The 19,931-nt window shown below is 47.0% G+C and overlaps 1 protein-coding gene across 1 annotated transcript; it reads right to left on the minus strand.

Annotated features, from left to right (window-relative positions):
- RNF2 (ring finger protein 2) lies at positions 1-19,115 on the minus strand. The gene is made up of 7 exons (XM_064664069.1): positions 19,023-19,115; positions 7,112-7,200; positions 6,338-6,498; positions 4,846-5,061; positions 3,856-4,128; positions 2,847-3,018; positions 1-2,407 (listed from the first exon to the last, which is right to left on the minus strand). The coding sequence occupies exons 2-7, from the start codon at positions 7,196-7,198 to the stop codon at positions 2,306-2,308; spliced, it is 1,011 nt and encodes a 336-aa protein (XP_064520139.1). The 5' UTR covers positions 7,199-7,200; positions 19,023-19,115; the 3' UTR covers positions 1-2,305.
- Between the last annotated feature and the right edge of the window lie 816 nt (positions 19,116-19,931).

Here is a 19,931-nt window from a genome sequence, read left to right on the forward strand (position 1 = left end):
TTGTTGATAACATTTTTGCTTTTATTGTCAGTTTGAGCATTTCAGTGGGACTTTAGTTGGATAGGACATAAGTTAGGCTTACCCATACCTAACATGTTATGTACTTGAAAATAACGCGGCTTTGAAAGGGGCAAGAGTAACATCATGTTGAAAATAAAATAGTTTCTAGCACTAAAGAGTCACAGTGCAATCAATGGTTTAATCAAACAACTACATTATATATATAATATTTAAAGAACATAAATATTCAGGAAATTCACTACAACATGAAAATAAAAGCTTCACATTCTCCCACACTTTTTGAAAGAACTGGGGACAAAGTGACAGACAGCTCCTAGACAGACTGCTCAGCTTCACAAACACCCCTCTTGCTTCAGGGCCTGTTCATCCCTACAGCTCTCACACTGGAAGGGATGCTGATAACTAATCTAGAAGTTTCCCCATGAATTTAAAGCATTTCCCATGGCTGCTCCCCCACCCCCCGGTTATATTCTGTGGACATGCACTACTAGTCTATACAGCAACGTTTCACCAGAAAGTAAGAACATATTTCCTTAAGAACTGCCCCCTCTGTGTTCTGGGGCTTCAAAACTTCAAGTCACAAACCCCCAAGTCTCTCCAGTCAGAGAAAACAATTCCGTCACTCAAGGAAGCCTGTGCAGTTTTCAGCGGGATAAAGCTGACCTGGAACAGCAGCTGGAAAGGACACATATTTACAGGTGCTAGGAAAGCCTGGAGCCAGGGAAGGGTAAATCCTTCCCAGGAGAATCCCCAAGCATTGGAATACTGGTGTAGCACATGCCAAAACCAGTGGAACTGCGGGCAGCACACAGGAGGAGCAACACTGTGGTGTGAAGTCTTGCTTCTCACCCATCACCAGCTCTGCCTCGAGCTCCAGGTGCAGAGAGGTGAGGGGTCATCAGCAAGTCCTCCAGCAAAGGGAACCTCGTGGGGACAGAACATCCTTCAGGCAGGACACAGGGGAAGCAGCTCCCCCAGAGCCACAGCCAAGCCCAGAGCCTGGGCAGAGGGGTGGAACATGCAAACAGCAGCTCCCAGGCCTCACGAGGGCCCAGTGCCAAGCTGGAACACTCAAACCTAAGGTTAAGACACTCAATGGTACACGTTGTCAAGTACTAAAGTTGTCTTCCAAAGTGCTAAGCCATGTTTGTTAAAGCTATGGCAAAGGAAAAAAGGAGAATCTTGGAGCAGCTTATGGTTGAAGTCTTTCCTACTCGCACACCAGGATAAGGTCACTGCTGGGGTGGCACAATTCCCTAAAGCAAAGCATTTTGATGGCCATGTGCTGGAATTCGGGGGATTTGCTTTAAAAAACAAGTTTTCCAGACAGTTCTTTAGAGCACATTCTAACACGCTCACAGTAGAGATCCCACTCCAGGGAACAGAGCGGGGCTGTGACACTTCCACAAGATTTACTTCCCTTAAGCTGTGAGGACAGGGCATTGTCAGAGAGGCCAGGAGGCAATCATCAACACTGGCACATCCTGCATGGGGAAGAGTTACGGGTTTGGGTTGTTTGGGCTTGTTTTGACTGAAAACCAAACCAATCTCATGAATCCCCTTGCCCCGAAGGATCAAATTAAGCCCAGTAAACAGCAAGGTTTCCAAGTTTTCTCACTGCAGCTCTATTTAGAATCACAGAATCCCAGGATGGTCTGGGTTGGAAGGGACCTTCAAGACCATCTCGTTCCACCCCCTGCCATGGGCAGTGATGCCTCTCACAAGATGCCAAACTCACATTTGTTCACAAGAAAATGACTTAATAAACCTTTCCTAGGGAATCACCTCTAGCTGCAAGGCCATCCAAAATCCGTTCTCTACCAATCTTTCAGATGGAGAACTGGTACCAAATTCTAACATTTAACACCTTCCTTGGCATATGCTACTACTGAACAGACTTCCTTGGCCATCAGTACTTCACAGAGGCTACTGTAACTGTGTCAAATGTAGGAGAAATCCAGATTTACCTGGACAAAATGAAGACATTCCAAACTGGAACACTTGCTCAGTTATCATGCATTAGGAACAAAAAAAGCATGTCAAACACTGGAATGCACTGGATGGAGAAGGTCATTTAGTCTCCTAGGGAAAAACCAAAAAACCCAACCCAAAGACTAAATTAAATACAACCCAGAATACTGTCTAATCATATTACTGAGTATACTGAGGGTGCCCGAAGGCAGCACGTGTATTGTCCAGGAAGATACTGGTGGTGCCTTCTTTTCATATTAAAGAAGTTGTAGCTATAAAAAGAGTCAGTCCCAGCCCAGTTTCCCAGCATGGCCTATTTGTGCTCCTTCGTGGGAGCATAGTACAGTTCCATGGGCTTGTTCACCTTCCAGTACTTCTCACTGACCAGTTCCAGGGAAAACGACCCATTTAGCACCTGGAAGAGAAGAGCAAGACACAAATGAAGTAAATCTGGTTGTGCTGTAAAACAGGCTCCTTCAGTAACACTTCAACGTGTTGGCTTGAAGGAGTCCCCAATAATGTGGCACGAGTTACAAGCTCATCAAACCCCAAGATTCTCAGATGAAGTGTTATTTTTCCCTCATCCATTTTAACTGGAAAATAACACCATAAGCCAGCTTGTAGTTACTGCACCGCTGCATTTTCCCAAAGTAATTTATATGCCTCCTTTTCTACCAACCAAGCCTTTGCTGTCTCCATTTTCTTGACAAGCAGCTGATCTGCTTCTAAATAACCTGATGCCATGGATTTTACCCTAAAGCCAACTCAGGACAAGTGCAGCTGGGTGGAATTGAATCAGATTTGTCTGAAGGACATGTTACCAGTGGGATTAAGTGTGGGCCAGAGGTGCTTACAGTGTACTGCTCGTTGGCAGTGGCGATGTAGATGGTGTACTGCTTCTCACTGGCCGTGTCCAGGTTCATCTGGTTGGATTCTCCTTTGCTCCGAAGCTCCTCCAGAGCCAACCTCACAGCCAGGTACTTGGATAAGTGATCCACTGTGGCATTGCCTGAGGTCTTGATGTACCTGTGACAGCAACCACAATGTCTGAGCAGCAGGGACAGGGGAAAAACATCTGGAACGCCTCCAAATATTAAACACCAGTTGTGAAAAGGCCTTTAAAGACAGCTCACAGCTGGAGCTTCTCACAGATTGACAGACATTACAGAGACATATCAGCAGAGAAAGCCAAGAAGAGACCTGAGGAAACTCCACAAAACTACTCGTTGCTGTGAGCCAAAATTTGCTGTCAGTGCTTGGACTGGATTGTGAACAAAAAAAAAGCCAGGAAAACCTTCCAGCCTGCAAATCCTGCTGGCACAAAGCTGCTCTGAAAACTGCTGACACTTCCACAAGGTTTGTTTATTCCCAAAGAATCTCAGAATAGTAGAAAGGGGCTGATACTACACCTTCATCCCACTACCTACTGTGAACTGCAATACTAAAAAAAAAACTTAAAAACATCTTTATTTGTGATCAAAGGCTTGAAACAGCTCATTACTGTAACTTCCCAACAGCTGAGCAGTACCTGACTTGGAATGGGAAGAGGGAAGGAGTGCTTATTTGCATTTGGCACTGGCACAGGGTGCCCAGAGAAGCTGTGGCTGCCCCAGCCCTGGAAGTGTCCAAGGGTTGGACACACAAGGGTTGGACGGGGCTTGGAGCAACCTGGGGTAGAAGGGGGTGGAACAAGATGGGCTTTAAGGTCCCTTCCAACCCAAACCACTGTGTGACTCTGTGATATGGTTGAACAGGATGTTGTGTGACCAAAGTAAATGGATTTTTCCAAGCCCCAAGAGGTGACAGAAGCCAAAAGCAGCAGCAAGGAGGAGCAGAGCACATGGAGAGGAGCAGCAGACTGACCTCGTCTGCGCGCTGTCGTCGTTCTCCATGAGCTTGGGGTGAGGCTTGAAGACCAGCTCGATCTCACTGGCCCCATCCATCACAGGGTCTATGGCCACAGTGGTGTTGTTATTGTCCAGTTCCAGCCCGGAATCATCCGAGGTTTTGGTCCTCTTGGTGCTGGGCCCTGCCTCCTGGTTGCTGTGTGTGGAGGCGTTGCTGCAGTGGGAGCTGTCTCCGTTATCCTCTGCTCCGCTGCCGTTCTCGATCTGCTGCTTCTTGCCCCTCTGTAACCTGGGCACAATAAATACAGACCAACCCTGATCCCCACTCAGAATTCACCCAGGGGACAGGCCCTGTACAAATATTAATATTTTTTTTTAGAAAAAGATTCTCATAGACAAGATTATTAATTTTTTCCTATCCCTCAAACAACTTTCAGACATGTTTTAAGACCATTTTAACTTCATACAGTTGGTTTTCAGGCAATTGCAGACCATTATTTTCATCTAAACATGAATCCATGTGTGATTAAAAATACAAATCACACCATGCTTCACCACAACAGAAAGTCTGGGGTCTCTTTCCCAGGTGGCTCTTTGAAGTTTAAATGGACACTGGAAATTTCACTACAGCGCAATCACCACATATTCCAGCCTGTGAGTTAAGTTGCAACTAAAACTTAAGTCCTGGTATTATGTGCATTTATTTGCATGGAAGGGTAGTATTTTGGTACAGAATTCCTTGTATTATGGGTTGTTATCCAAGACATGACAGCCATAATTGGGTAAAACTAAGCTGAAATCTCCATCAGGCCACCACAGGAGTTGCAGGGAACAGTATGAAGGTTTCTCTTAGTAGGCAAAAGCTTAAAAACTGTTTTGCCAAAGGTTGAAAATTATTTTGGCAGACTTCAGAGGAGAGGAGAGGACTCTCAAGCTACACAGGCAGCATATTTTTAGTTTGAAAGCAAACGAGGTGACACGTGGACAAATGACACGATTAACGTACCTGTTCATGGCCTGGATCTTTAATCCCTCCTCGATGCTGTGGCTCAGGGCTTGCTGGTTGTTGTGTTTGCTGATTCTTGCCAGCACCCTCTCCTGATGAGCCTCATATTCATCTCTGCTCGGGTAAATCTTGCTGATGAGAGCATCGAAGTTGGGGTCTGGGCGCAGGGATCTCTTGGAAACGAGCTTTTTGCGACATGTGGGACATTCTTTGTTGCTGGACGTGAACAAGAAGGAAGCAAAGGGCACTAACTCTCCAGCAGGGACAAAACTCTGCCCTGCTGCTGCCATTCTTAGTCAAAGGGCTCGCTAAGACTCAGTATTTATAGTAAATCTGGGATGGTAGTTGCAGATATTTAAACAAAAATCCCAAACATACCTCTCCCTGCTGCTTTTTTATTTTAAGGTATGTCTGAACAAACTGTGTTTAGACCAAGGAGTTCAAAAGTCCCACTCTGCCAACCGGTTCTTCCCTTCACTCTCTGGCTGGATTTTCACCTAGAAAAAATGGATCTCTAGTGGAAATTATATTAAGGCACAGTCTTAGGAAGAACTCTTTCCCTGTGAGGGTGGGGAGGCCCTGGCACAGGTTGCCCAGAGAAGCTGTGGCTGCCCCTGGATCCCTGGAAGTGTCCCAGGCCAGGTTGGACGGGGCTTGGAGCAACCTGGGCTGGTGGAAGGTGTCCCTGCCCATGGCAGGGGGTGGGACTGGATGGGCTTCCAACCCAAACCACTCTGGGATTCTGGGATTCCGTGATTTCTAGCACTCACAGGGCAAAACAAAGGCTAAGAAATCTATTCAATTGTTCAAGCACTAATTACTGGGAAAACTAGCCCAATCTTGTCCTTCCTACTATTTGTGCTCATTTAACTAAAACAGCAGGATCACACCATCTTTTTCCTGAGAGAGGAAGAGGCCTCAGTAGCTGAAAGCCTGGTGTCTTTACTCCTGATGGTTTGTTTCCCTCTAATGAATTTTTCCTAATTACTCATCAGAATTTACCCAGGCACAGCAAATCAAGCGTGACACAGATAATTGCCATTATCAGAAATAAAACCATCATTGCCTTAATTGCTGTTGGTTACCTCAGAATTCTATCTGGGAAAATATGAATGTGTAACTGAAGAATACAAGAAAAGATATTTGCACTTTAGCACAGGAGTGAAGCTTGGAAGCAGAACTACAGCTGAAGGCCACACAATCTGAAACTTATTATTAGGAAAAGGAAGAATAAGGGAAATGAAATTTATTTTTGAAAGTAACGTTTGCTTTACTGTTACTGGATTAAACAGTTAAAAAAGAAAGAATATAAAAGAGAGTTTCAATTCCTTGCAAGAAACAGAGTTATGGGATGGTTTTTCATGAGGGAAGAATGAGATCTGTGTGCCAGAGATGGCTGGAGGTGGAAGAAGGAGATGTGAAAGGTGTACAGTGACTGTCCCACACGAACCCTCGGCCTCTCCTGGCTCCCCTTTCCCGCAGTGTCACCCACCCGCTCCGCAGGGCCGTGATGATGCAGTCGGCGCAGAACCGGTGCAGACACTCCTTGGTGGTCATGGTGTTCTTCAGCATGTCCAGGCAGATGGGGCACATCAGCTCGCTGTGCAGGCTCCGGGGGGACACCACGATCTCCAGCCCATCCGTGATGGCTTCCTAGTGCCACGGAAAGGAAAAGTTCTTTGAAGGAATTTAGACACTGCCTCATGGGGATGGCGTGTGTTACTACAGGGAAACACGGCAAGCAGACAAAACAGGACCTACACAAACACATCAAACTGCCAGCAAGGCCAGCTCTGTACCACACAAGAAAGACAAGGAGCTACTGGAGAGGGTCCAGTGGAGGCCATGGAGATGAGTTGCGGTCTGGAGCATCTGTGTTATGGGCAGAGACTGCGGGAGCTGGGCCTGGTTAGTCTGGAGAGAAGACTGAGGGGGATCTCATTAATGCACATCAAAAACTCCAAGGTGGGTCAGAGGATGGTGCCAGACTCTCCAGTGGTGCCCACTGACAGCGCAAGGAGCAATGGCCAGAAACTAAAACAAAAGAAGTTCCACCTCAACACAGGAAGAACTTTCCATGAGGGTGACAGAGCACTGGAACAGCTGCCCAGGGAGAGCCTGGAGTCTCCCTCTCTGGAGACATTCCAACCCCACCTGGACGTGTCCCTGTGTCACCTGCTCCAGGTGACACTGCCTTGGCAGGAGTTGGACTGGGGGGTCTCCAGAGGTCCCTTCCAACCCAAGCACTCTGGGATTCGAGGATTACCTGAGGTGTTCTCTGCAGTTCATACAGACTCAGCTCCCAGGTCTTGCTCAGGGGCTGCGTCCCGTTGGTCTGCACGGCCTGAGACATGGCTGGGAAGGAGAAGAGAAACAAGCTCAACACTCCTGCACGCCCGGTACAGGATCCACTCCCTCTCCTGAGCCAGTGGAATTCCAGATCCTCGCAGACACAGCGGGCTCTGTGCCAGCGAAGCAGGAGTTCTGGGGGAACACTTATTCATCCACAGCTCCACGGATAACCCGTGCTCTGTGCCCCTCCAGAAACACTGAGGGAGCCAGTGAGCCGTGAACACTTGGCAAAAATCAACTGAGTTGTTAAACAAAAGTGACACGGAACTGAAGGCCATAAAACTTCGGCCGTGCGATGCCAACGCTGCAAACGCCACCTGATGTGGAAAATATTCCTGAAACATCCACTCACAAATGTGCAGAGGGGTCCAGCAGGGTCGGCCTCCTGACCAAGGGGAAGGGCAAAATTAGACATGACACAAAAACCAGCTGAAAGTGCTCACTGGGGCACACCAGGATGGCTTTTCCTTCCTCCTGAAAACACACTGCATGGAGTTTCCAAACAGAAGTTTAGGGAATGCTGAAAGATCAAGTGCAACGCAGTCACTGACCGATAAAACAAAGGACCACACAGAGAAACTGCAACGCTGTGCCATCAGAATTTCAGGATTATTGGATGAGATGAGGCAAAATTACCACACATGGTCACTGCAGATGTGAAAAAGTGAGGGGAAAACGACAGAAGAAAAGGATGTTTCTGAACAAGAGACTCTCACACTGGGGTAGAGGAGGCAATCCTTCCCACCTCTCCAAAAATGCCTGCCTTGAAGCAGGAAAACTTACCCTGGACTGAGGAGTATGTTTAAAAAAATAAATGTAACTATAGAAGTAGCAAGATTACAGCTGCAGACATTTCTACTCGGTGGAAGAAGTGCTTTCTTCCTTTCTTTTACCACTTTTTTAAACCTAAATTTGTATTTCCAGACCCTTCAATTCAGCAGCCAAATGCATTTTCTATCAGCATCTACCACATACATTATAATCCAGTTTCCAACTCATCAAGTTCTATACGAAAAGAGCCAAAACCTCTCTGGAGAACAAGGTTACTTTGTAAGGTTTAATTAATTGTGAAGGGAAAAGCAAGAGAAGCAGTGCAGTGAAGATTATTAGATCTACTTCCATCCAGGCACAGAAATCAGAGTTTTCTCACCTTAGGAAAAAAGAAGGAGGGGGAAAAAAAGCCTGACATAAAGTAGCCACATCCACTGTTATGGCTATTAGGTAGAACCCTGGAATACTTTGGGTTGGAAGGGACCTTAAAGCTCATCTAATTTCTCCAGGTTTGATTCCCTGTCCCTCCCCTGCTCCAAACAGCAGCTGGAAAATGAGAAACAAGCTGACATTTGGTGTTTAGTCCTAAAACTTGCCCGGTTGATCTGCATCTTTTGTAGAAGAAAACTGGAAACAGGGGGATTGTTCAAGATTATCAGAATGGGTCAATTTTGGTTTATCGTACCCAGGCTGTTTCTCAGTTCTCTGTGTTGTTACAGTGTTAAAAACAAAATAAAACAAACGCCACCTGTGCTGTTCTTCAGGAGCTCAGGAAACTTTGGATTGACTTTATAAATCCAAACTTCACCCACAAGCTGAACAGTGCTGGGAGATGAGCCTGTGGCTCCAGGAAAGAGCAGTACATCACTCCAGCTGAAAACTTCCTATTTAAGCCTGATTTCCTTGGAAAACAGGGAAACAGGGCTTATGCAGTCCCGCTCTTTGTGCTCATTTTCTAAAACAAATTTGAAGAAAAATGGTTGGGGTTCCAAAACTTCACAAGAAAATAAGTCTTGTTCCTGAAGTGCTGGAAAACAGGCAGTTACAAGGAAAAAAATATCAGTGTGGAAGAGCCCATGTGAAAGGCCCTTGGATCTCCTGCCTCCTCACCAACTGGGGAATTTATGCCAGTGTCCTTCTTCTGAAGGAGGTGTCTCTGCTCCTGCTCTTCCCAATTTACCTTGCAGAGCTCTCCCACCCCTCAGACCCACCAATACACCATGGCTCCTTGACTTACATCTCGAAATTTGTCATTTAGAACAATTTAAGGCTCCCTATGTTGGCACTATATTGGTTCCCTAAAGTTCCTATGTTGGCACTAACAGTGATGGTTGTCCTGCTTTAACCAGGGAACCAGAGGCTTTCCCCTGGATGCCCCCAGAGATCCCTCACAACTTGGATTATGCTCCAAAATGCTCTGCAATGCCTATTTTAGCCCTATTTTAGCCCAGGCAAAGGCTAAAGAGCATGTGCAGGTGTGGTTGTGTCAGCACACCCTGAGGGCAGGGAAAGGCTGGAATGGTGCCAAGCAGCTGGAGCAGATAACCCACAAACCCAGCCATAACCACATCACCCCAATGCAACTCTAAACAGTGTCCACATTTCTGATACTTTCATGAAAAAAACACTTTTGAGGAAAAAAAAAATTGCATCAGGCTCTTAAAAAAAAACTATTACACATATTTTTACAGAGTATTAAAATCTTAGAGATCAACTGATTTCTGTTCCAAGTTGTAAAAGGTAAATATTTAGACTTAAAACAGTAAGAGTTAGACTTCTCTTTGGTGTGCCAAGTTCAACAGCACCTTCAGCCATTCTCGTTTTTCTTTCCAAAGGATTAGGTCCTTTAAAAACAGGTATCATACTGCAGTTACCTGGAGGCTTAAAAGGATTAGAGTTTGGGGTTTTACTCTCTCTCTCATACTATAACTAGTACCGGGGGCAGATTGCATGTTTTCACAAAGTCTTCAATTCCGCCATTCATTTAAATTTATTCAATTAAAAAAGGCTGAAATTTAAGTTTTTTTCTGCTTTTACTTTCTGACTGAAGAGCTTGATTTGAAGAAAAAAAAAATTCATACAATTCTGGAAGACACTATTTGAAGAAACTAATCTTGCCTGCAGTTCACTGGCAGCTCGGATGGCTCTGTGTTCAGTTATAACACAGGACAGCTAACAGCAGGTTATAATCCAGCATTACCTTGAGCATTCACGCTCTTCGGAAAGTTTTTTCCTCTCCAGATCAAAAGATCCCTGGGAGACAGTGGAATCAGGCTCTGGCCTGGAGCTCAGTTTGTTCCCAGCTCTGAACTGAACTGCTCAGTGATCCTGAACAAGTGTGTCACTGCATCTGCCTGTGCCTCCCCTTCCTCTCTATTGTCACCACTCCTCCAGCTGCCTCTCCTGAGTTTATGTGGCATTGCCTATAATGACCCTGATCTCCAAAGGGGCTCAGCTCAAGAGAGCAAAGTCTTACTGAAGTGGCTTTAGTCCCTTCACCCACCAGGCCTTGTCCTCCCAGTGAAGTTCAGTGTCACAACATCCCCTACTGGGAAGGTTTTCACCTCCTGTTTGCAAACTGCATTCAATGTTCTATTTGCCACGTGCACAGTCACCTTCCCTCGACCCAATCACACCTGAGCTTCGCTAACACCGAGTTCAACCCCATGCCCTGATGTTCAGGGTTGCAATCACAACACAGTGGCTCTGTAGGGCAGCTCACCTCCAACACACAAATTAGGATACGATTTGCTCTCCATCATCACTGTCTGCTTCAGACATTAAAATCCCATTTAAAACCTCGAGGAGCTTGTGCTGTGGGCTCACACTACGAGCCGGACAGAAAGCAACAATTACCTAAGGTACCAAAACCAAAATAGAAAGTATTTCCATGCAGCATCGGAGACAGTCACACTCAACTGTGGTGGGGATGTGGTGGGGAACAACCTGACCTGCTTTTACCAGGAAGTTGTGTCAGATCACCTCTGGAGGTCTCTTCCAACCCAAATTATTCTGATGATGGAGTTCCCTCACTATCAGAGACACTTATCCTTAGTTTTGCTGTGTAGAAAGTGACCCAGCCAAAAAAAGCCAACAGCAACTACCACCAATAAACCACTGCCACAATAAAAAGCTGAAGAAATTTGACCTTTTACAATCTATGTGGCCAATTATTCTGTGAGCATCCTCCCTGCCCGCATAAGAAACATCAGAAGGCTTTTTTGGGACAACAGTGACCACTGGCTTTATACAGAGTAGAATCCATTTGTCTGAGCTGTTCAAACAGCAACAAGGGAATTGGGCCCTCAGACACCTGTTATGTTATACAGAACATCCAGCAAATCTGCTTAAATGGGAGTTTTCTTCACAAACACATGATATAGCCATGTATTTAAGAAAAAGAACACTTAGGATAGAGCTGTAAGTGGGGGCAGGTTAACTATCCATCTGCCAATTCATGAGGATCAGATAAAAAAAAATAAATCAATGTTATCAAGTGAACAGTTCCAGCTATTCATAAAATGCCTAAAAGTATATTAATGGGCTAATTTCAGAATTATTACCAAACACTTTATAGTTAATACTGATGGGTAATGTGAGCTCCTTTGTAAATGCCTGCCATGGCTAAAAATGAGAGGCTCCCAACACGTTTCAAACATTTTGCACACATTAACTAGAAGTCTCACGTGCACAGCACAATCACAGCCAATTAAAGGACTATAAAAGATGCCAAATTAATATAAAATATGAAGCTGAAACTCCAAATAGCAATTCCAAGCTTCAGAAGCCAAATCTGATAACAAATAACAAGCATTTGCAACACCGTGCTTTCCACTGGGTGATATCTCAGCTTACAAACAAACACGTCCTGGGACTGACTGTGTGTGATGGAATCACTGAATCAGAATAGAGAACAAGGGAGAAGAGACACAAAATTGTATCGTCATAGAATTCCAAAATGGTTTGGATGGGAGGGACCTTGAATCCCATCTTGTTCCAGCCCCTGCCATGGGCAGGGACACCTTCCACCAGCCCAGGTTACTCCAAGCCCCGTCCAACCTGGCCTTGGACACTTCCAGGGATCCAGGGGCAGCCACAGCTTCTCTGGGTAGCCTGTGCCAGGGCCTCCCCACCCTCACAGGGAAGAATTTCTTCCAAATATTCAATCTAAACCTACCTTCTTTCAGTTTTAAAACCATGTTCCCCTTGTCTTCCACGGAACAGGTACCTTAAGCTGTGCCAGGGGAGGTTTAGGTTGGATATTAAAAGAAATTCTTTCCAGAGAGGGTAATCAGCCCATCAGAATGGGCTGCCCAGGGAGGGGATGGAGTCTTCGTCCCTGGAGGTGTTGAAGGTGAGAGTGGATGTGGCATCAGTGCCACGGGCTGGGAACCACAGCGGGGTTGGATCAAGGGCTGGACTTGATGATCTCGGAGGTCTTTTCCAACCCGGCTGATTCTGTGATTCTGTGATTCTACAATCTGTGCTCCATGAAAGAAAGAAACCAGCACACCAGCAACTCCAGGGCCAACAGTGTTGCTGGGAAGTAAGAAAGGAATCAGATCCATGTCAGGGCATCATCCCTGGATTCTGAACTGGGCTTTTGATAGTGTGTATTTAAAACCACCTGCATCATTACAAACTTCACCACCACCTTAAGTCCTCCAAAAATCCTCACAAATGCCAGCACAGTCCTCTCACCGGGGAGGTTCAGGTTGGATTTTGGGAAAATTTCCTCAGTGAAAGGGCTGTCAGGCACTGGCACAGCTGCCCAGGTCAGTAGTGGAGTTCCCATCCCTCGAGGGATTTAAAAGACATGTGGATGTGGCACCTGGGGACGTGGGTTACGGTCCATGTCCGATGTGAGGAAACAACTCAAAGCAGATTTACCCTCTCACTATTATAAGTCATTAAAAATTAAACATGTGATAACCACCCTGGCAATCCCAATTTAACAGTGTTTTCACCTGGTTCCTTGCCATCCTATTTTCCTCCTGTATTTACAGAAGGAAATGAAGAGATGAACATTCTGATGTTTTGATCAATTGTATCAATATGGCCCCACTATGGCTGAGAAAACAGTTTCACTATAATAAAACCAGACAACTAATATTAAAACAAAAATTCTGTGTTCAGATGGGTCCATCCAAGTCCCACTGAATGGCAGATAAGTGATGGACTAGCACAGTGGAGAAGTTCCTAATACAATAAAACTATTTGTAAATACACCAGTGGCAGATGCTGATGTTGACACACTCAAAGCTGTGCCAAGTTGTACATTTAAATACTGAGAAACCTGAGGTTTGCCAGTCTATAAAGAACAGCAGCAAAGAGAGACAACCTCAGTGCTGCCCTGGAGCGCTCCCAGCCAGGAGGGAAAGACATTGCATAATTAATTCAAGACTCAAAAATGTCCCAAAGCAGCCAATAAAACTGAGGAATGCAGAGAAATCCAAGGCATGGGCACAGTTTAACAGCCACCACAGTTGATTACACTAAAAATCTTTTCCCAACACGACCGTCCCTCTCAATCACACCAGATCCCAGATTTTAGTTTTCCTGATAACTAGTCCCAAACTCCTGTTTTCCCACAGCCTGCCTAGAAACTTAACAGGTCTTTCTCTTCACCATTAAAAAAAAACCCTTCCTTGAAAAGCAAGTAACGACACCTAAAGCTGTGATTATGGAATGTCTGGAAGCTGCTGGACATCTGACAGAGGGAAAAAAATCGTATTGGCATTTCTGACACCACAGGCTTGGAAGCACATGATCTTTTACACTTTCTTCACTGTATTTATTCTCCTGAGAAAGTGTTCCACCTGCTGCCTTAAGATATGGGATCTTCAGTCGTCATTCCCGATGTCCTGGACCTGAGAGGGACTGATCCATGGAGCATCCCCAACCTGGCTGCCAAGCTGCTCATCCTGGGGTGTGACCTCACACAAACCACCTGCTGTGCATATGGACACCTCTGGAAGGGTTCAGGGGATCCAACGCTGACAGAAGTGTCCAAAGGGACATAATTCCTCCTGGTTTAGATGGCAAGGGCAGTAAGGAAAAAAAAAAAGCACCAAATTACACTTCTTATGATACTCCAGGCTGTTTTATCACAGTGTTAAGAACAGTCACATACCTTTGGATGTGACACAAGTTTGTGATTTTAAGTTGGTGCTTCTCCGTGCATTTAATTAAAAAGCTTAGGGTTTTTTTTTAATCTCAAAGAGATTGATTAGAAAACTTCACAGGTTTTGGTACACACACCAAAAAAAAAAAGGCAAACATTGCCCACTGTTCTAATGCATCAGGCAGTAAGGTTACTTTAATCACTAAAGCTCAAATCCTGGTACTTTGCCTTTCACACCATCGATATCTTGTCCAAACTAGTATTAAAATATGCTACAACATTAATGCTTCTGCTAGGAGTGAAAACAAACCCCACAACTGGTACAGGAACAGCAACTTTTCACTGTTAATGTGGGTCAATAGATCAGGCAAGCACTTGACCTCAACCGTGCCAGAGACCTTGGCCAACAACTCAAATAAAAAGGAAAACAGCCACTACCAAGCCATAATTTAGCCCTGTGAAGCAACAATATTAAGCAGAACTCTGGAGGAGTAGAATTGTGATTTTATCTGCTAGTTGTTAAATTTTATGCGAAGTTTCTCACATTAGGAAGTGTGTGTGTCTACCCAGGTGAGTTTCAAAAATGAACTTTTTCGTCTCTTAAATCAACCTTAGACTGCAGAGTTAATAACCAACTGGGATGGAGAAAAGCAAAAATGCCTTTCTAATATTCATTTCAGTACTGTATCAGATAGGAGGGATAAAGGACTGAAAATTTTTGGGAGCAAACAAAAGTAAACCTTCAAACTCCAGAAAAGCTGAATCTGTCGCAGCAACTAAATTCACACAAAGAGGCCAGGAATGACATGTGTTGCCTTTGGATATTTTTAATGAGATTTTGGGGTTTTTCCTTGCCCTGCACTGCTGGCACATTTTTTTTGTGGTGAACCACTTTCTTGCTGCCTCCATGAAGCAACAGCTGCCAAAAGCAAGACCTGACCACTGCAATCAATAAGGTGAGGTTTGATCATTTCAACTGCTGTAGCCTTTACATTTGCTGTGCATTTTAACACAAATCCTTGGAGTATCCCTGCACTACAATTCAAATGACCTTTCCCATCTCCACAAAGGCAGCAAAGGTTGAATCTCGAGAAAACTCAGTCTCTTCAGTTTTTACACTGGAAACGTGGAGAAATACAGTTCTTGGCTGGTGATTCTGCTGGTAAAAATCACTTCTACAGCTACAGTTATACCAGGAGGAAAAAAACCAACACACAGCTGTTCTCCACCCAACAGCTCAACCTACTTTTGGTGGTGAAATGAAACCCACTGATTCCATTCTGCCTGCAGGACTTTGCAGTCCTGAATGTAACACTGAGCAAACCCAAACCTCCAGCCAGAGGTGTGTGCACATTCCAGGTTCCTTCCTGACAGTTGTGGGGTCAGGCAGCTCTGTCATCCCAACCTGCAAACATGCAGATAACTTCAGGGTGACTTGAAAAAGGAGCTAGAGAGCTGACACATGAATATTCCATATTTAATTTCTCTCCAGGGCTGTACCTCCTGCTGCCCCGCTGCACTGTTCCAGCCCTCAGATGCCCATCCCGAGCCCAGGGTGGAAAAGGTTGGAAAGACCCAGTTTCCAAGACAGTCTAAACCCAAAGGCATGTGGAAATAACCACACTAACCCTGAACTCCAAAGCTTGAGGAGCCAGCAGAGATCTGCTTCTATCTCCATGGGGAAATGAAGGGGGTTTGAGATTTTTCATCCCACTGACAGCAAAGCTGCTCATCACCTTCCTGGACAGCTGCTCTGGGGCAGTGCCACAGCGTCAAGATGCTTCTAAGCACATTTTAAGAAGCATCATGAAAGTTCAAGTCAAATATGCTGTAATTCAGGTGCCCTGGGATCACATGCAGCGAGCCCTTTGTATCCTGCTCTTCAGCACACAACGCACCTGCCATCCATCCCCTTTATTAACAGCAAGCACCAGTACTCTGTTGCATCTACGTTATAGGAACAATTCTGAGAATATCAGATCAAGAAATATGCTTGGATTCCAGTTTTTCCAGAGCTATGTTAGACAGACAGAAAGATTTCCCCCCCACTTAGCAGTTATCACAGTGAAGCCACAACCAACAGTGAGAGAATTGATGAGAACAAAAGACAGCTTGGCTGTTAACAAACAGAAAATAAACTCCCCCACAACACTTGAGAGACAAAAAGACTCAAGCCATCTCATGTATGATTGACTTAATAGCTACAATAAATATATAGAAGCCAAACTGTTAATCTGGCAACGAAGCAGCTCTCGCCTAAAGCTGGGTGACAGCAAAGAACAATTTGCATTCCAACGACTCCCTCACAAATAAGATTGTACATTTTGTAAACTGTACTACAGGAGCAATATTCACACAGTTTAACCCAGTAATTACCCAAAACAGTTTAATGCTATCACCAAGAGGTGAAGAGTAAAGCATGGATTAGGTTTTTAATTAGTTAGCAGAATATTACTGCTAACTCTCAGCTGTCTGCAAGGGAGCCCCACGATCCAGAAGTGGGGGCAAAGCAGAGAGGGATAATTCCTAAAATATTTCTCCACTGCAAAAAGTCTAAACAGCTCCATAATATTGAATGCTGCTCATTCCTCAGAAAATTAAGAATTTAGGGTCAACTTCGAAGGCCAGTTGTTTTCATCAACAAGAAGAACCAAGCTGAGCTCCAACAACATCCCTTCTCCAATCTTTTCCTCTCTGTCTATACCATTATTAAGCTGCTGATCTATTCAGAAAAAAAATAGGTAAAAGGTATTTAGGGAAAAAAGATGGAGGGAGTTCCTTTACTCCGATATTTCTTTCCGACATGTTCCTAGAACTGGTGCTGCAGTAAGAGCAGATCCAGTGCTCCTTATAGGAAAAATACAACTGAGCAGTCCAGACTTGTATCTTGGTTTTTGAAGCTCCTTTTTCCCCCAGTTCCATTCTTTTTGTAAGCATGGGAAAGAGTTTAAAGAAAGCTGCAGAAATTCAGTTCTCCCAGCATCTATTTCACATCTAAGACTGACGGCGTTCCTATGGGTGCCAACCACATTCCTCCTGAATGGTAACACAGCCCTGAAAATGCCAGAATTCTGCTGTAATCCCCCAAGATGCCCAACCAAGTCTCTGCACTCGACCCATTACCACATATCACTCTTAAAACACAAAGCACCATTGATAAAGGGAGACCTGTGCAATTTATTTTGCCAGGGCCTGCATATTATTTCCCCTCTAAGACATGACAAGCAGTGCTTTTCTTGGCAGCTGCAGCAAGGCTGGGGCTTCAAAGCTTTGAAGCCACAGGTCGGAGTTTTAGCCACTGAAGAAGTGAAAAAACACCTCCAATGCAACATCTGTGTCCCTGTATTATTACAAAGTCAAACACCAAAAAAATAAGGTAGTTTTTAAATATTATCAATGACTATTTGCAGGGTCAATAAGGTATAAAGATGTTCCAAACTTGTCATTGTTGAAAGGGACCATTACAGAGCCAGACCCAGCCAAAAAGCTCATGGCTGACACTCAGCTCACACTGCCCAAAGAGAATTCCTCCCACCTCCAAACAACTGACAAAGTTAACCCTTCAAACAAATACATATTTTAACACGAATTACGCTGCTTATCCATTTCTGCTGCTGTGCCTCTCTCTCAGCTCACACGCTGAATGCCAGCTCTGAGCTTGACATGATGTATAAGAAAGTCAAATGATCTCATTACACAAGTTTTTAATGAAAACACAGATGAATACAAATTAGAGTACCTCTGCAGGGAACTCCTATGACAAATCGAGCCTTTGTCAGTGAAATGAGTGACATATTTGATTAAAGAACTTTCCCCAAGCAACAATAATTTCCCCCGCACACCAGTCACGTTCTTTCAAACGCAAGCAATTCCCTTTAATCCGTAAAAGCCCGTGTGCAGTGCACAGTTATTACACAGAGCTACAGCCACTTCCAAACAGGGCTGGATTATGATTTATCATGCTGGAAATCATCTTTCCCCACTAGCTGTCCTCTGGATTTCTGCAGAATTAGGCACTCGATCCAATTATTTTCCATAGGAGAGGGTCAAAAACAAACAGCTTACAAAAATCCCGAGGAGAACATTGCTCAGTGCTTGTTTCATACATGCACTGTGCCATGGGCTCAGAGGAAGGGAGGCAAGTGATTCTGGAGAGGCAGCTACCGCAGAGTGAACAACTTGGCAAGGAACAGGTGCTAAATTCGTATGGGAAGCAGCGAGAGCGGGTGCGAAGGGAGGAGGCACATCCACAGCTCCCGACACAGCGTCTTCCTGCACCTGCTGCCCCGTGGGAAGCGACATTTTCCCAGGAGCAGGAGCAGCCAGGTCGCTCCGAGCCCCAGCTCAGGAGCATCACCCCTCGCACACCCCGATGCGCGGGGCTCCGGCGGAGACAAAAGACCGCGGACGCAGAGCTATAAATCATATCCACCATCATATTTTACAGAGGGGGCGATCCGCAGCCCCAACAATACCGGCTCCTGACCGCGCTAATCGGCTCTGCCTTCCCAAGGACGGCGTTTCGCAGTGCCGCGCTCCGGGGCTGCGCTGCCGTACTGCGGCTGCCATGTGGGGCGGCGTGCGCTGCCCCTGCCCGCGGCTCCCCCGCACCCGCAGACACTCTGTACGCACACGTACATACCTACATGACAGACACACATCGCCCCGGGGGTGCAGCCCCCGCCGGCCCGGGGGCGGCTCGGTGCCCGCGGCCAAGGGGTCGGGGTGCGCTGGGGCCGCCCTGCCACGGCTCCTCCCGGACACCCCGGCCCCGAGCGGCGCCCCCCGCCCCGCAACGCCGCCCGCAGCCTCCCCTCCGCCTCCCGCCCCGGGGCAGCCCCGCTCCGGGCACCGGCACTGCCCGAGCCCAGCCCTGCCCTGGCCGGCCCCCACAGGGACAGCCCCGGCGGCCCCGCCCGGCCCCGCTCACCGAGTGCCGCCGGGTCCCGCCCGGGTCCCTCCGGCCGGCGCTGCCGCCGCAACCCCCGCAGCGCAATATGGCGAGCGGCGGCTCCGCAATGGAGCTCGGGAAATAGAGGGGAGTTACATATTCATGGCCGGGGCTGGGCAGGGGGAGCGCGGACGGGGCCGCCGAGCCCGGGCCGCCCCGCGCCCTCCTCCGCCTCCCTCCCCGCCGGGGCCGGGGGCCGCTCGGTGCCTTCCCCGCCCTGCTCGCACCCCCGGCCCCGCCGCCTCCGTTCCCCCTGCTCCCCTTCCCCTCACGGGAATGCGGCACAGAGCCCATCGCGGCTCCGCTCCGCACCCCCTGACGGCTCTCACCGGGGCGGGGGGCAATGAACGGCGCCAGGGGAGCCTCAGGTGGGACACCAGGAGGAATTTCTTGCTGGAAAGGGTGGTCAGGCCTTGGCAGGGGCTGCCCAGGGAGGTTTGGAGTGCCCATCCCTGGAGGTGTCCCAGGAAGGCCTGGCTGTGGCACTCAGTGCTCTGGGCTGGGGGACAAGGTGGGCATCGGGCACAGGGGGGATCCATGGGCTGGGAAGGCTTTTCCAACCGCATTGATCCTGTAATTCCCGCAGCCTGCAGGAGCTCCGTGAGGAGCGAGGTGGCCGGATGGCGATGCCCTGGACGGAGTGTGACCTGCCCCGGGCAGCCACTGGTGCCGCAGAGCCAGGTGAGGCGATGGAGAGCGGGGATTAGGTGATACCTGCCTTATTGTCTTTGGGCACGAGCAGGTCCATCAGCCCCAGTGGGCTGAACGTGTGGCCTTTGCTGGGCTCCCCTCCCTGACCTCCACGGCTCTTGGCCAGTCCGGCTCTTGGCCACCATTCCAGAGAGAGGGCCGTGCCCGCAGTTCGTGGGCCCTGGAGGGAGCTGGAGC

Source organism: Pseudopipra pipra, chromosome 9, assembly GCF_036250125.1.
Source record: "Pseudopipra pipra isolate bDixPip1 chromosome 9, bDixPip1.hap1, whole genome shotgun sequence".
Taxonomy (NCBI): Eukaryota; Metazoa; Chordata; class Aves; order Passeriformes; family Pipridae; genus Pseudopipra; species Pseudopipra pipra.